The sequence below is a fragment of the Cyprinus carpio genome, chromosome A2 (genome assembly GCF_018340385.1).
Source record: "Cyprinus carpio isolate SPL01 chromosome A2, ASM1834038v1, whole genome shotgun sequence".
In the NCBI taxonomy this organism is placed as follows: Eukaryota; Metazoa; Chordata; class Actinopteri; order Cypriniformes; family Cyprinidae; genus Cyprinus; species Cyprinus carpio.
This window is the reverse complement of record NC_056573.1, coordinates 15,242,514-15,260,156: the sequence shown is the minus strand read 5'-3', so window position 1 is coordinate 15,260,156 and position 17,643 is coordinate 15,242,514. Positions and strand designations below refer to the sequence as shown.

The 17,643-nt window shown below is 36.5% G+C and overlaps 2 protein-coding genes across 2 annotated transcripts in view; both read right to left on the bottom strand.

Annotated features, from left to right (window-relative positions):
• Positions 1–4,862: 4,862 nt before the first annotated feature.
• Positions 4,863–7,535, bottom strand: LOC109103617 (transmembrane protein 236-like). The gene is made up of 4 exons (XM_019116995.2): positions 7,170–7,535; positions 6,638–6,710; positions 5,825–5,948; positions 4,863–5,740 (listed from the first exon to the last, which is right to left on the bottom strand). The coding sequence occupies exons 1-4, from the start codon at positions 7,415–7,417 to the stop codon at positions 5,130–5,132; spliced, it is 1,056 nt and encodes a 351-aa protein (XP_018972540.2). The 5' UTR covers positions 7,418–7,535; the 3' UTR covers positions 4,863–5,129.
• An 839-nt stretch (positions 7,536–8,374) lies between these two features.
• Positions 8,375–17,643, bottom strand: part of LOC109086953 (collectin-12-like) — a 35,304-nt gene continuing 26,035 nt past the window's right edge. The window contains exons 10-23 of the mRNA XM_042774766.1: positions 16,934–17,031; positions 14,999–15,084; positions 14,846–14,920; positions 14,672–14,767; positions 14,441–14,587; positions 13,551–13,641; positions 13,257–13,458; positions 12,814–12,908; positions 11,598–11,686; positions 11,284–11,371; positions 11,146–11,200; positions 10,815–10,968; positions 10,553–10,686; positions 8,375–9,988 (exon numbers count right to left, since the gene is read on the bottom strand). Coding sequence (XP_042630700.1) covers positions 9,793–9,988; positions 10,553–10,686; positions 10,815–10,968; positions 11,146–11,200; positions 11,284–11,371; positions 11,598–11,686; positions 12,814–12,908; positions 13,257–13,458; positions 13,551–13,641; positions 14,441–14,587; positions 14,672–14,767; positions 14,846–14,920; positions 14,999–15,084; positions 16,934–17,031 — 1,606 coding nt within the window. The 3' untranslated portion in view covers positions 8,375–9,792. The remainder of the gene's footprint in view (positions 9,989–10,552; positions 10,687–10,814; positions 10,969–11,145; positions 11,201–11,283; positions 11,372–11,597; positions 11,687–12,813; positions 12,909–13,256; positions 13,459–13,550; positions 13,642–14,440; positions 14,588–14,671; positions 14,768–14,845; positions 14,921–14,998; positions 15,085–16,933; positions 17,032–17,643) is intronic.

The window sequence follows — 17,643 nt, the reverse complement described above, 5'->3', positions numbered from 1 at the left end:
CAGTATAATCCATGTCAGGAGATTAGATACACAACAGAAACCAAGAACACATGGCAGGGAATTGGAACAGGCCGCACCTCCCAAGTGCACTTCAGAGGCTTAACATGAAAGTTCAATCTATCCAACAAATCAGTATCACACAGAACTCCCACACTGCCTTGTTCTGTACTGCAGACAAAAATAGATTTTTTAGTTTGCATTAAAAAGCAGCTCACATAATCCCTTTTGTCTTATTTTCTAATAAAAATATTAAATCATTCTTTAAGTAAACACAAAATCGTGTAACTTGCTTGCAATAGATGTGATGTAGCCTATGTCTGAGTGGAACAGGACATTCAATGCTAATTGTAACAGCATACTACAACAATACTTTTATTGCTGCAGTAGGCTATACAGTACACAATATGCTATTTTTTTTTTTTTGTATGGAAATACAGCATCCCACAATGCAATGGACCTGACTTCACTTTTATTGGACTTGGTAAACATGAATTTACAATCACTGTCGGGTGGAAACAACATGTTCAAAACCGCTGCTTTTTAAGAAATGCAAAAAGCACTGCATTTTTATAATAATTCAACAATGTGTTGTCAAAGTATATATTGTGAGTTTATATAGGCCTATGCCTATGGTCAGAAACTTGTGTCATTATATTATTAACATTTTACCAAAATCAAGATCAAATGGAATTACGAGATTTTAACCAGCGAATGTCGGACATTTGTGTTTTTTCTGTCATTAGAGCGGTCGCATCTGACGCATCTAATTTTAAAGACTGAGTTCTAATCTATGCCTATTAGTCTATTTAAGACTAATTAGTAGTCTTTAGTAGTCATTACTATGACCGACGACAAAAACACTCCGCTCTGCTTATTGTAAATTGTACTGCAAACAAGCAGAGACAGTCAGGTGTTGTGCCGAATTCTGCACACCTGCCAGATTATACACCCCATGGTAGGTTTAGGGTTTGGTTGGGAGGGATTAGGATTAGAAAATCAGGTAGCGACTTCAACGAAGGGGCGCATAATCTGGCAGGGGTCCAGAATTGGGCACAACATTGGTACTTCATTAAAGTTTGAGTTAGGATTAGTTACAAGATATGAAATACATTTAATTGGTTAAATATTTGCTAAACCCACAAACGTAAAGAGTGACCAACAGTAATTAATTACGAAAATAAATAATAATAATAAATAGTAGCTATAAAAATGAGCGTGTGCTTCGACTTTCTTACGCGTGCCAGTGAACGCGGCACCGCATGTCAATTCTTAGTTTTAACTCAGTGCATTTTAAATTTTAATTTTGGCCGTAATTTTGGTTCAAACGTTATTACCTGAAAATTTCAAGAAAATACGCTAGAAATCATTTTATAAATTTTCTATATAAAAAAAGTTTTATAAATACGAAACTCCCATTAAGAAACGAAATATATTTTATTTTAACTTAGCCTAATATGCACTCCAAAATAAGGTAGGCCTATTTGAAGAAATTGGAAATTTAACAAATCTTAGTACTGGAATATATTTTAATTGCAATAGTCACATGATGTAGTTAGTACTCTTATCGTAAGACATTGATCTTGACAACTAACTGTGCCGAAAATACAGACAGCACATTTCTGAGGATTTGGAAATATCTGACGCAGCGGTTACAGGAGATATAGAGCTAGCTTTCATTTTAGAATTCCTTTCTTTGCACTTTGAGTTCTGCTGCCTGACAGTGCATACGGACTGAGGCACGATAAGCCTATTTACTACCTGTTTGCTTTGACAACTTTGGAGTTCAGTGTGCTTCTGTGTGAATGTGATCCCCTTCCGTCTGCTCTGGGGGAATTTAGGTAAAGCATTCATCATGACACACACACACACACACACACACACACACACACACACACACACACACACACACACACACACACAGTGACTCACGCGTATCTCATTTTCTTATTTACACACACTCTCATTCACCTTCTCTCCATGCGGCATTCCAGGTGGCGGTAAAAACTTGGCTTATAATAGCAGCGAGTGTATTTTTAGACCTTCTACCTTTTTTGAGTCGAGTTCCCGCTGAAAAAACGTTCTCGTGCGTCAAATGTTATGAATGACGACGTACTCGAAGAGAAACTGTGGTGGTGGCGATTGTAGTAGTAGGTGGATTGTGGGATATTTTCAGTTTTGACCTCTTCACTAAATGCTAGTGAGGGAACAGGTTGCCATTTTGAAATCATAAAAGTCCAGAAGGCAAAAAACAGTTTGGACATTATTAATGACATAAATTTTAGTACTGTTTTTAGTATTATGAAAGGTAGCATACACAAAAACACTCAATGAAAACTTTAAGGAGGTGTAAAATGAGAACATGTATCATTATTATACACTTTCAAGTTCTACTTAGAGTATATTTTGCGACCTTCATTCAAAACTGTATGTTTTTCTGCAGTGGGTTTCTACCAAGAGCATACTGACAGTGGAAAATCACGTTAAGCATTCTGCGGTTACTCACATAGGTGGACTGTTCTCTCCGCCAGTGTCCCAGACCACAGCAATACATCAAGAGAACATCCGGGGGGTCGTGATGATGGTGCAGCCAAGAAGAGCGTCTAAATCACTCTTTCTGTGACACACAGCCTCTGGATACGTCTCTGTTAGGGACAGCCATCACATCAGTCTGATGAGAGACACAACAGCATGAGCAGCAGGTAAGAGTCTCCGTTCCACACAGCCTCTGGTCCAGCCCATAGGTTTACAGAGCATATAAAAAGCAGACATTCCTCCACAAACTGTGAAGAATGGGATGCAGTCAGTCAAAGTGAGTGATTCACATCCTCCTGCTGTCCAACTGATGCTCGAGACCAACAGGCTCACAGTCCACTGGCTCCAGGTGTGTGTGGGAATTATTTGTTCGGATCTTCCCTCATTGAGTTTGTCTCCTTATTTATTTACACCCTCCTCCAGACAGACCCCCACCCCCCCTCCTCCCACCGCACCCCTTTTTTCAAAGACAGACACAGGCTCAGAGTTTAAAATTGATACACGGTGTAAATGTCATTTTCCTGCCTGACTTTCTCTGCGTCAGCTTGTCCCCGCCCACCTCAGCCAATCAGAATGCAGATGTGAGCCGCGTCTGGGTTGCCTTGTCTCCAGTCCACACAGGCAGAGGAGGCTGGAGTCCACCGTCTGCTGTCTTTCGTCCCCGGTTTCTGCTGTTTCTCTACCTCCACGACTCCTCCCTACCTCTCTCCCTTGTGGCTCTTTCTGTCTCTTTTTCCCCTCTATGTCGTCAGGTACCCTACTGATTACCTGCGTTGCCCCCTCGTGTCCTTTCTGTTGCTGTAGTTTGCTGTTTTCTCTCGCTCCCTGTTGCTGCACTGCATGCTAGAGCACTTAGTGGAGCTCGTAATGCAGGAGAAACACATGCTGAATTCAAATGCACTTTCTTCTTCCTCTCATGAAATCTCAGCCCCTTTTTTGTATCACAGGTTTTATCAGTCTGTCCACTCCTCTTCTTTATCTCTGTACTCTATCTGAGTGTCTGTCCTTGCTGTCTCCTCTCCCTCTGTTGTCCCCTGCTGAGGAGGCAAGCGAGAGCTCATGCAGTTTCATTTGCAGCGTCTGTTCACATGCTGACTGTCAAGTTTAAACGGAATGAATTAAAATTAAACTCTGAAATCCGTGGGAGGCAAACTCAAGCAGACAATTCAGTCACACTCAGATATGGGTTTTTAACATCTCCTTTCGAGGGAATAAATTATGCCTCATTGGTTAGATGAGAATAATGCTGAGCTAAGAAAATAGGCTTGAAATAAGCATTAGACAGGGAAAGAAAGCTATCGAATTCAGAAGATTCTCCTTGAATACTTACGCTTGGGATTTCAGAAAAAAAATTCATATAAAAGATATCATCACATATAAAACAACATCATACACTTAAGATTGTTGGACGTTTAATAGAAATCAAGTAAAAACCTTTTATTTGGTTAGCTGTTGGGTAACTGGTAAGTATAAATGGAAATATATATATAAGTATATTTTAAATATATTAAAATGTGAACTGACCTATCAGATATGTCTGTATGAGCTCTGTCACACCTCACACTGTTATTGCTCTCAAGGTTACAAACACATTACATGGTATCTGACAAGAAGTGTGACCATGTATAATGAAAAAATATTTTAGATGGAATTATAGAGAGCGGCAACATGAGGTTTGATTTATGAGATTCGATGCAAGGGGTGATTTCGATTTCTGAACATCATGGAAATTCAAAAGCTCTCATAATATGCATCAGAGTTGAATCAATGTATTACTGTTCAGGTTTTTTTATGAAAAGCAATCAGTTTTTTACATTATCAGGACATGATATAAGATTAACTTGAATTACCTTAAATTAGTATCAGCAATATCAGATGTTCTTAATAAATTGTTATATTTTACAAATTTGAAAACATGACATTTGGCACAATGTATTAAAATGTACATGAATTGTTATGCATAGAAAAAAACAACAAAACATAAAGCCTTAATAAATGTAATAATATATTCAAAATATTAACACAAACAGAATTCACACTACTGGTCAAAAGTTTGGAATAATTAAGATTTTTTAATGTTTATGAAGAGAGTCTCTTATTCTTACCAAAGCTGCATTTATTTGATAAAAATACTATAAAATTAGCATATTAAAATGATTTCTCAAGAACCATGTGACTTTGAAAACTGGAGTAATGGCTGCTGAATATTCAGCTTTACCATCAAAGTAATATATTACATTTGAAATATATATTACAATAGAAAAACAGTTATCATATATTGTAATAATGTCACAATATTACAGCTTATACTGTAATTTTGCTCAAATAAATACAGCCTTAGTGATCATAAGAGACTTCTTTCAAAAGCAGTATTTCCTAATTATTCCAAACATTTGACCGGTATTATAACAATATATTTTTCAATAAATATGAATAGAATGACTAGAATTCAGATGTCTGTGTACTGTTTTGCCCACCTGTAAAATAAAATAAAAACCAAGAAATATACACATTTTATTCTGAACCCCAAAACATATTTACTATCTATATTACACGAATCTGTAGGGATTCCTTCAGCGGTTCTTCACATAATGCCCTCAGAACATGCTTTCTCTGTTCAGCAGCTTTAGTTTAGTCATAAAGACAAAATACACGAAAGATACCACAGTGAAAATGTTCTTTAGTATGTACAGCACGGGCGTAACATAACCGAAAACCACCACTAGGCATATACGCATCACCAGGAAGGGCAAATCTTGGGTGAGGACACTTGATGAAGCCAGCAAAGGACTGTCTGGAGTTATAACAACGCGCAGGATGGACAGAAAAGCCAGTATGTATATGGGAAACACCCAAGCTGAATAATACACCGAATCAGTCCCGGCTACCCTCACCATTTCCACGGTGTCAAACCAAAACATGAAGGTGGCCACAAAGAGGTCATGCCGAGGTTCTTGAATCCAGACAAAGCGAAACGGACCTGAATAAGAATGAGAGGTGTAGAGATATGCTGTGCTGCTGGTGCGAGTGGTGCCTTCTCCATCTGCATCCCTCCAATGTCCCGATAGAGTCCCATTCCTGACTGGCGACCTTGGAGACGCATCGCCGTCCCGTCCGTTAGCCTGCAGCTGTCTGGACACTGATGTCACCTGCGCTGAGTGAGTCAACACTGGGACCGGCATCTCAAAATCCAACCCTAATCCACTTGCTTTTAAAAAGAGGAGAAAAATAGAGCTCAACTTAGACAGACAGATCATTTAATTGGCGGAATTTATCGGATGTTATCTCTTACCCTGTCCAGTCAGGCAAAGAGGGCGAATTTTCTCCACTATGTCCACACAAATGAGGGAGAACAAGACCAGAGAGACTGGGAGTTCAGTGAAGGGCTCATTCTTAAATTCAGCATCAACCTGAACCTGCACAAGCATAAAAAGGCCTGAGGGTTGCTGAGAGAACAGAGTCAGGAGCAAAAAGCCTTTTATCATCCTCAAGAGAAAACGGAGGTGAAAGACTGAAAATGGAAGCAGTTTTGGATGCATCACCAAAAACTCCTCTGTTCATTTAAAACAGGCCATTATGAAGATTCACATCTTCACCAGTCAAAAAAACGTGAGAACCCTTTTCAAAACTGGTATTGCACTGACAGTTAATGTACATCAGAAGCCTGCGGACCTTGTGATTTTTACCGAAGACTTCAGTTGGCTGTAATACAGATCTATTCACATTCCACAGTCTATAATACCCCATCTTTGGGTTAATAGTAAATCTGCGACAGAGTTACTGAGTAAAGTTTCTGATGTCTTGAGCCCTACAGTTTTTATTGTTTTATGTTACGCACTTCATTCTGAAAGTAAGATTACAAATGATCAGTATATGATGTATATAAACATTCCAATGGATACACATTCAAAATTTACATTCTGATGCAATTAAGAACCTTTTTTAAAGTTCCAAATTATTCTCTAGGTGTCAGGAAACCACCAGTCTACTGATGCTTTAATGAACCCATCGAAATCAATATGTTGATCTTAAGAAGAAGGATTTTAATAATCATGAAATGCTCAGTCATATTGTAGTTTCTTAGTGAGATGGAATAATGCATTACCTTTGAGCTGGCTATGATGATAGCAAAGCATGGTAAAGTGCTGAGGATCACATATGCAAGTGTAACAGGTCTCCTGCAGGAGAAGTAAGGGTGTTTTCATTGTAGAACACGATTAGCATCACAAACTAAGAAACATAGTTTAGAAACGAAGAGCATAATTTCATACTTCTCATATTAGAAGGAAAAAGTAATCAAATGGGTTTATAGTTAGTAGATTATTCAATTTCTAGACACCACATTAGTGACATGGTATAGGCCTAATTAATCTTCAAGTTTTTCAGTATTTTCCCAAGTTGTTCTTCTATAGTTATTCGTTTAATGACTATTGAATGTTTAAAAAATTAATGCTTCACCACAGAACTATTTGCAGTGAAGGGTGATTCTAAATGGTGTACATTTACAGTGACCAGTCACAATATGTGCAATTTCATTAATATGAAAATTCAAACTAAAATTTTAATATTGAATAAGAGTTCATGGATCAACTACCCCTGTAAATCAGTGGTAGCATAGAAAACAGTTTAGTACTCACCAGTTGGTCACTTCTGAGAACCGCTGCGTCCTGAGGATGAAGTATTTCAAAGGAACCCACACAAACAGGGTTACAGACGCCACATAGGCCACAGAGGCCGCCACCACCAGCCAATAGGCAGTGGCACTAGACTTCACGAAACATATGACAGAAGCAAAGCGCTCCATTACTACAAACACAGGAATACAGAGACATGCGAACTGCAGCAGCTCATAAAGGATGAGTTTGACAGTCTTCCCAGACGGCATCTTGACAGTATGAGTTCTCAGTAGATCCCTCTACGAGCAAGCCGTCACTGAATGCATCCAGTGCATCTCTCACAGCACTGAATGACTGAATGCTCTGGACTCTGTACACTGCTACTGCTTACACTGCGTTCTTACAAGTGCTCTTTATTGCCACTGTAATGAAGCAGTCACGATTCTCTTTTTATGGGAGCAAAAAATTCCAGTAGCAAACTGAAACATAACAGTCATAATGACGTGCATTGCAATGTATCCACATCAAAAACATGTATGTTCTTGACACAAAATAGGAAAAAAAATCTATTTACTTTTAATGCCTAATAGTATTTTCCAGAGGCTTGTAATCTGCACTACAAAAAAAAAAAATAAAAAAAATATTATTCTTAATTCAGTACCTTTATGTTGTAGTAAGACTTTTTAAACTCCCTTAAAACAAGATAGATTTACTAAAACACCCCCGCCCGAACAAATTGTGAGATGTACAGTAATTGCGAGTCAGTAATTTTTTTTTCTTTTTTTCTTTGAAATAAGTTTCTTATGGTCACAAAGGCTGCATTTATTTGATTAAAAACACATTAAATAAATTTTTAAAAAAGTAATATAGCAAAATATTACAATTTAAATAGTTTTCTATTTTAATATAATTTAAAATGTAATTTACTCCTTTTATGAGAAAGCCAAATTTGCAGTAGCTATGCTTTAGTCTTCAGTATCACATGACCATTCAGAAATCATTCTAATATTCTGATTTCATGCTCAAGAACCATTTCTTTAATATAATAATATCTAATGCAATTAACTGCAAAGAATTTTATAAACTGACTAGCTCAACAGGGTCCAAACCTGTAACTTTTGCACTACAAGTAAAGAGCCTTAACCAGTAAGCCACCAATAATCCAACTAAAACACCTCTACATGAGCAAAGAACACAGTAGTGACACATAGACATGAGACATGCTGTACATTTGGCCTAGTTTTATTGTGAATACTAATAATTAAGGTGATTAAAATAGTACATACAAACAACGGGGTACATAGAACTGATACACCAAAAAAAACAGTCATTTTCCCTGTGGATAAGGTTGACGTAAGGATTATTATCTCCATGTGCAAATGCTAAGGTGTTACATTAGAACTGGCCCGTGGTCCCAATTTCCCAGAATGTTCTCTATGAAATGTCAACAAATACTCTGATAACATTGGAGCTACAAAGAGACAGAAATGTAGGGTACTGCCTTAGTTTAGAGTAGGAGATTCCAAAAATGACGTCTGTTCTCTTTAGTGAGTCTGCTTTCTTTAGTGTCAGTCTCAACCGTTGCCAGGACTTACAAAAATTAAGAGGTTAGTTCAATCCTTCCACAAGCTACAGATCATTTACACATGATCATTCATTCTCAGGGGATACGGATAGTTTGAAAAAAAGTTATTTCTGTAGCTTATTTTTAAACGGTTATGGAAAAAAGGGAAGGGTTCGAGTGCAGGCTTAATGCCATTCAGAGCAGAGGAAATGTATAATTTAAATGGACACATCTGAAATGAGGGTAATGAAAAGGGTAAATTAAAAGTGCATGATGTGGAGTAGCATTACTCCTCAAACTTCCCATGTGCCCTTTCTACAGAAGAAGCAACTGCTTTGAACGTTACGCTCTGAAGACAGAACAGAGCTCTCTTATATACACATCTGCACACAGGCAGAATATTACATCCTTCTATTAAAGTACTGTCAATTAAAACAGCAAAACGACAATCAAAATATAAATAAAATTCACTAAAAAACATCTGATCTTCTTAACACTGAAAATTGAGCTTAAACACATTGGGGTGATAGGTTACTGTCAAGACCATAGCAGTGTTTTGTTACGTGGTTCTGGAGGAGAGGTTAGATGACTTCTGAGGGCCTGAACACTCTCTCTCACACACACACGCACAACTAGTGATGAGAAATTAAAATGATGACGTAACCTCCCCTTCAGGACCTGTTTTGACAAACACTGTACTATCAGAACCTACACTGATACAGAAATGTATGTACAACACAAGCATGCTTTGTTTGTGTGTTTCCTGTAAGAAACGTCCAGTTAATTATTACTGTAATGACGCTGCCAAATAAACTGTAGAACATAGCGTTCCTGATCACCTTCAACAAAATGTTCTTATAAAAGAGACCAAAAAAGTATAAGATCAAACAGAACTGCTCTGTGAGAACACCAATAGTTAGTAGTCAACAATCAACACATCCTGTCCTGTCAGAAATAGTGTTTGTTTGTAGTGTCTTAAAGAAAAGGAAGAGAAGACAATTTAGGAGATAACTGTGTGTGAACTGAATGTTCTCTGTTTATGACCGTAAGTGTGCGTGTCTGTATGAGTCTCTAGGGGTCCTATAAGAGGGCTTTCTCCTGGTAAGGGGTCTGTTGGTTGTCTGCAGTAGCAGGGTGGATCTGGGTGGAGGGTACGGTGTAGCCGGGGGTCTGGCTCATGGCCGCTGGGGTCTGGTAGGACTGGACATCAGCTGGAGGCATGCTGCCAGGAGTCGGGCTGTAGACTGGAGGCTGGCCCATGTACATATGGACATCACTGAGAAAAAGAAAAAAAAAAGAAATTGAAATAAAAACATTTGATATAATTATACAAATATAAGAACAACCATTATTATCACCCCATGCATAATAATAATAATAATAATAATAATTAATGCATTGATACAGCTTTTTTTTTTTTTACTGTACATTGAATAAGTTTGTTTTTATTAACAACAACAACAAATTACTACACATTTTTTTCTATTTATATAAAATATTATTATGGCATCGATACAGCTTTTTATTTAATAATAACAACAACATCAATAATTACTATTTAATGAATTGATAAAACTTTTTATTTTTTATTTTATTTAAATGTAATAAAATAATAAAAACAAATGGTCAAATATTTTATCTAACATACAAAATAATAATAATCATTATTATTATTAATGCATTGATACAGTTTTTTAATGATCAAAGTATTGATGCAACTTGTTTTATCTATTATTATTTTAAATGATTATCATTATTATCAATTAATTGATTAAATGAATTCCTTAGAATAAATTATGTTTTTATTCATTCATTTAAACAGCTTTTTTTGTGTGATTACCTGGGAGCCTGCTGTCCAGCCATTGACGTTCCTGTTTGGTTCATTGCAGAGAGCTGCTCCATTGGAACGTTGTATCCCGGGACTGCTGTGCTGCCTATTGCATACTGCCCTCCAGTGGACTGGCCAGGGTACACCTGGAAATAAAACATAACTCTTAATATACCACTGCCAAAACAATCAACCACAAATAGCCATCATAGCAACTTAAATCACACTAGCAAACTAACAACATAAACACTTTGACAATTTGCCAGACTCTCACCTGTTGGGAAGCGTTTGGGGTCTGGTGCATGTAGTATTGCTGGCTCTGTATTTTGGCATACATAGCGTATACTGGGTCTTCATTCATTAGCTTATTATAGAGAGACAGTGCTTCCATGACCTTCACGTTCAGATCAGACAGCTCGGAGTGTTTTCTGAAAACAAACATGGCAGATTTATTACATGTGAGATCTATGGGGAATGACGTGTGCATGTGTCTCATTGGATTTCATTCACTAAAAATAATCAGAGGTTTGTTTACAGGCTTTGCTAGACATATGTAAGGATGGATTTTGCATTAAATTAGTTTTTACATGGAACTTTTTGAATACCTGTCAATGTCCTCCAACTTCTGATCAGTGAGAGGACCCATCTGGTTGCAAGCAGCTAATTGGGAGAGGAGGAACAACTATGAATCAACGAATCAGTCTCCACAAACACAGAACCAATGGATACGGTTTTAGCCTCACCCTCCAGCTGCAGGAGTTCACAGGTGTCTGACTGGTCGTCTGTTGGGTCTGCACTCTGGATCATCTGAAGCAGCTGGTCCATTTTCTCCTGCAGAACATTGCAAAGACATTACAAACTAGACTGCATGAGAGCTGCTACAACTCATTTTAACACAGTTCTCCACTGAGAGCATCTGATGTCTTTGAAGGGGAACGGTGAATAGTGGATATTTCACTGTGTAATTTCATGTGCTTTGTAGTAGTAAGGGGTGTGTATGAGGCAAATCAATCAAAGCAATACAGTGCCAAATACTGTGAGAAATATGCAGCCTCACCTCATCAATGTAGACAGGCTCTGGCTCTGGTTCAATCGTCTCTACCTGGACGTCTTCAATGAACTGCACTGTCTTCTTCTCTGTTTTCACTAAGAAAGGAGAAATATTAAAGATGACATAATATAATGTAATGAGCAGAGAACAGACATCCAAAAAGATATTGTTGTGACAGTGCACACTGGGGCCAAAAAGTCTGAGACCACAAATATGAAAATATGGAATTAAAAATCATTAAACCTGGAAATAAACAAAAACTGACATTTGGAAGATTTTGTTTTTTAAAACAAGCATTTTGTGACATTGATCATGAAAACCCCTTTACACATATTCAAAAATTCTCCCAAAAAAAATCAAAAAACTCTCTTTATATCTCTCCAAAAACACTCTATAAAAACAATAATCATCATTTTACTACACAAACTTGCAGAGTTCATGCAGTTAGTTAGAGTGTAGGTGCCATTAAAGCAAAAGAATGACATACTTAATACTGAAATTGATCTTATATTGAAAATTATAAAAAAAATACAGAAAAAAAAAAAAAAAAAAAAAAAATTGAAAAAAATTCCCCAGTGGTCTCTGATGTAGGTATTTAATTTTACTGAAATACTGAATGTTTAATATACACCATTCAAAAGTTTGGGGTTGTAATATGTATATATTTTTTCTGATAGTCTCTTATGCTCACCAAGGCTGCATTTATTTGATTTAAAAAAAAAAAAAAAAAAAAAAAAAAAAAACAGTAATATAGTGAAAACATTTTTAAAAATGTTTTTTAATATATAAATCCATTTTGAATATATTTTAAAGTGTAATTTATTCCTGTGATGGCAAATCTGAACATTTTCATCAGTCATTACTCCATTCTTCAGTGTCACATGATCCTTCAGAAATCATTCCAGTATACTGACTTGCTGCTAAAGTAGCATTTCATATTATTACCAAGTTTGAAAACATCTGTGCTGCTAATGTTTTTGTGTAAACCACGATACGTTAATGTCAGGATTCTTTGTTGACTAGAAATGTTCTTTTACGGTATTTATTTTGATCAATATAATATATGAATAAAAGTATTACTTTTCTCAACAACAACAAAAAAAGCAAACAAACTTCTGAATGGTAGAATGAAACTATAACAAAATATTGTGAAACAGGAAGAGACTTTGAGGGGCTACTAACTGTTGGCTGGAAAAAGAGTAGATGTGACAGCTTTACTTACTCATCTCAGGCTCTGCTGTCAGGTCTGCTGTCACAAAGTTTGAGGGAAAAAGCCCAACACCCTGATAAGTCTCACCCTTCCACCAGTTAGGGTCACTGTGATAGAGAAGAGATACTTAAGCCACCTCCGACTAATAAAAAAAAAAATAAAGGAAAGAAAAAGAAACTCTTTGGCCGTGTTTGAAATCATTCACTCAATCTCTAGAGTGCTGAATGCCTTCTAACCGCCTCTACTTTGAAACACTACTTCTGTTTCATAGTCATGTGCTTGTAGCTTAGCAACCAAAATGAGCTGAATTGATTAAACTGACCAAAGAGGAAACAAGCCTTTCAAACAGAACAAAAATGACCAAAAAAATGTGTAGTGAATTTCATATGAAGGGAATGATTTCAAGCCTGTGAGTGGAATTCATCGTGACCATTAATGAACAGAACCAGATTAACCTGTCATCCAGGATGGTGATGATCTCGCCTGATTTAAAGGTCAGCTCATTGTCCTCTGCTGCTTCAAAGTCATAGATGGCCCTGACCTTTCTTCCTTCAGCCTTGTGAGATGTGAGGAGGCTGCTGGTGCTCGGGTAGAGGCCAGACAGAGAGACCTGAGGCTGCTGATGTTGCCGCTGGTCCTTCAGAGACAGTTCGATCGCTGAGAAAGGAAGAGAGAGACAGACAGAGAGATTACTTCTCTTTCTTCAATGCAATTCATTGCAGACCTCAGCATTATGGATTTGTGGCCACCTTTAGCAATGTCTTCTTCTTCTTTCTTGTTTGTTGATGTTGCAGGGTCTTTAGCTACTAATGCAGGACTGGCTTTAGCTTGTTCTGCTGCCTGAACAAATTAAGTTTAACATCTCATTACTTAAATATTCATAATCATATACATATTTTCTGACATGACAGAATAACAAGTTAACATATTTTCAACACTCAATATATCATACAGTGTGCATATAATATAATGGAAAAAAAAGGAAATAAAAAGGAAAAAAAGAATGAAAGAGTAAAATAAGAATAACAGCAAAATACATTTCTAAATACAAAAAATACAAGATTTTATGCTACTGTTCAAAACTTTGGTTTTTGAAAAAGGCATGCTTACAAAGCATTTATTTAATCAAAAATACAGTAAAAACAGAAATATTATGAAATATAATATTTTCAAATGTTTTCTATTTAAATATATTTAACAGTATTATTTAGTAATTTATTTCTGTGATAAAACAATTATTTGAAATATAAATATATACATTTTATAACATTATAAATGTCTTTACTGTCACTTTTGATCAATTTAATACATTTTTGCCGAATAAAAGTTTTAATTTTATTGATTATTACTATAAAAGAATAAACTAAAAAATAAAAAATAAATAAAAAAAATCATACTGACCCCAAACCATTTAACGGTAGTGTATATGTTTGTGTGTGTGTATATATTTCTGACTCAATGTAAGGGAGTTAGACTGCCTTCATTTATACTTTTTCTGTAATATCATATTTTATGTGCTGAATACTGAGATAATACTGAGATAATTCCCTGCATACTTTTCTATAAAGAACAATGGTATTTCACAGAATCCAGTGAACTGGCAGCTCCGTGCAGCAGGGAGCTGGACTGGGCTGCTCACCTGAGAGCCCACGGCAGGGAAGATGACGCCCTGTTCTCTGAGGTTCTTGATCATGGCCGATATGAGGCTGAGCTGGGGGTCATTACGGAAATCCTCAGCCCACTCCACCATCAGAGCCTTCAGCTTCTCACACACTTTTGGATGACCCTTGAGAAGAAAAGACAAAACATCAGTCTTTTGCTGCTGGAACAAACAACTGAAGCATTTCTACAAACAAAAGGAAACATGTACCTTATTTAGTACATTGCTAACTTCACTAGCAAATTCCCTGGAGCAGACCTCTAAATGGAATATTTTTCCACAGTTTGACACACACGCACCCAGTAGCTATGGAAGAGAAAACATTAAGTTTATTCTCAAAAGCTCATTAATGGCCTAGAATGCAATAAGAAGCATTTGGCTTACTGTCAACGCTTGCATGGCAACATGTGGATCCTTGTGATTCACTCTCCTCATTATAGACCGCAGACATTCTTTAGGTTCACAAGACAAGCATAACATTTAACCTGTTAAACACCCATTCATCTAAAACAAACATCCTGCATGCTCGTTCACTAACCCAGTGCGAGACTGTCCAATCTTGTCACAAATGTCCAAAATGAGGCCCCAGTCCTCAGCTGTGTTCATCTCACTTGTCGCTTTCTCTGCAAAAGAATAGTAACTCAAATGTTTACGCCTCATAATGATAAATGTTTCCTGTGATCTGTTTCACAGGTTCAACAGCATAACATTTATATGCAAATCAATGAACGTGTATCTGTGAAAGACCACAGACTCTGTTACGCCTCATCACAGAAACCAGAATCAGAAATTAACCAGTGCTTGAAAAAAAAAGTCACTGAAAGGGACAAAAATAGCCCAGATATTAAAAATTTTACTTTTATGGTTATCAAGGCAGCATTTATCAAAAAGACAGTAAAAATACACTAAATTTTTTTTGATTTGGTGCTCAATAAACATTTATTATTATTATGTTAAAAGTTGTGCTGTTTAATAATTTTGTGGAAACTGTGATAATTTTTTTCTGGATTATTTTATGAACTGAAAGTTCAACAGAACAGCATTTATTTGAAATCAAAATCTTTAGTAACATTACATTTACATTTAGTCATTTACATTGTAAGTGTATCCATCAATTTAATGCAAACTTGCTGAATAAAAGCATTTTACCAAAAAAAAAAAAAAAAAAAAAATGCCCCCAAACTTTTGAACAGTAGTAGGCTTGCCAGATATCTGTATATGCTTTTACATTACATTTAAGAACGTGGCTTTATATAGTGGCCTCTTTATTCATATTACTTAACTGTGTCACAGTATTTGTTATGAATCACTATTTACAGCAACTTTTCTATTTTATTTGGATTTGATTTTATAATTAACAGCCATAATTGTTTAAAGTCCCATGAAAATCAATTCCAGCCCAGGCAGTAAATATTTCCTCTTAACAAAAAGGTTAATTTTACGACACTTAGAGAAAGCAACAACCCTGTTTACAGAAGGTTAACCAGTGACCTACATCTGTCCTGAGATTCTGTTAGTCAAGCTTTCAAACAGAGGACAGAGGTTAAAATTGGCTGTGTTCAGTACCTGTGATCTGTTACAGAAACACCCCAACATCATTTACAATAAACAAAACTGTTTTTCTACACAAAAAATGCGTCTACGATATCAGACCAGCTCAAACAATGACATCTGCAGCTACTGTACATCCCACCAGAAGTCACTGCCAAAATCTGACGTTCCCCACATCACAATGATTTCATCTGCAATGTCTGAACATATTCAGATCAACTCGTATGTGAATGTGCAACCTAGCCTTTCTAAAGTGCGTGCATTTATATTATAACCGCATATGGCTGGTTGCCATATTAAAGCTATTATCAGCAGGCTCATAATACAACAATAATAGACACAATACAACACTGGAATCTTAATAATAATAGCCTATTATAAGGAATACAGTAATGCAGTTGGAACAACATCAATCGGCAAAACAAAATATAAGAGGAGAAGCTGGAGACATTTGCAGAGTCACTGTATGAACCGTTACGTTAGCTCGTGCGCGAACGCTGCAGGTCGGGGATGAATTAAACCATTAAGAGTGAGAGAGCTCAAATCATCTGAAGTGAACTGCAAAGCGTCTGTTTTTACTTAGTATTGCACTGTCAGCGTCATACAAGTAGATAAAATGAGACAGTTTTGCTCGCTACCCGCCAGTCACAGCTTCTTCAGCTACAAATCGGCTAGCCATCAGGCTAATAACGTTAAGCTGCCTAGCTGTGAAACTATTGTCATTCATGCCTATGTTAATAGTTTCAGGGTAAAACCACTGGTGGGAATGATTTAATCACTGGAACGCCATTGCGAAATTCGCACAAATAGTTAGAGTGATATCGAAAGGAAACAAAAAGCCGGTGGGCTGCCTTAAACAACAATAGACACAGATGAGCTGCCGTTAGCTCGCCTGCTAACTGCATGACATCTCAAACTTACCAACATCTTGATCAAAGGGATTTGACGTGAAGAGAGGCATGGCCGAGATATACACGCAACGAAATCTAAGCTCGATCCTCTTCGTCTCCCTGTCAGCACTTGGTTGAAAGTGAATTAATAAACATAATAAATTAGAAACTACACTCAGTGTTACTGATGGATCCCCTCCTCAGTCACTTATTATTACTCGTAGCCCTACAGCGGTGCATTCTGGGTAACAGCTATTGCTGGTGTCACCAACCAGTTAAACACACAAACAGCTGGACACATCCAAATAAAGATGAGCGCGATGTGAACGAGATGTCTGTTATTCGACACAGGAATCTGTTAAAAGGGTAGTGTAAATAATGACTTTGTGAAGATTAGGGAGAATACAGCTGATAAATCATAAAACACAATCAAAACTTACACACTCACCAACCAAGAAAACAAAAAAACACATAAACACTTTTTTTTTTTTTTTTTTTTTTTTGCTTTTTTTGTCTTATTGGAAGCTTAGTTAAAACATTAGTTAAATCGTGACTTTTATAATCGGGCAGACCAGGCTAGTTGTCAAGATATATATATATATATATATATATATTATATATATATATATATATATTTTATATATATATATATATGTATATATGTATATATGTATATATATATGTATGTATATATATATATATATGTATGTGTATATATATATATATATATGTATGTATATA

Coding starts and splice junctions, on each gene's coding strand:
- LOC109103617 (XM_019116995.2), bottom strand. CDS start 7,417: ATGCCGTCTGGGAAGACTGTCAAACTCATCCTTTATGAGCTGCTGCAG. Junction 6,711..7,169: donor TTCTCAGAAGTGACCAACTG/GTGAGTACTAAA, acceptor CTTCTCCTGCAG/GAGACCTGTTACACTTGCAT. Junction 5,741..5,824: donor TCTTTGCCTGACTGGACAGG/GTAAGAGATAAC, acceptor TCTTTTTAAAAG/CAAGTGGATTAGGGTTGGAT.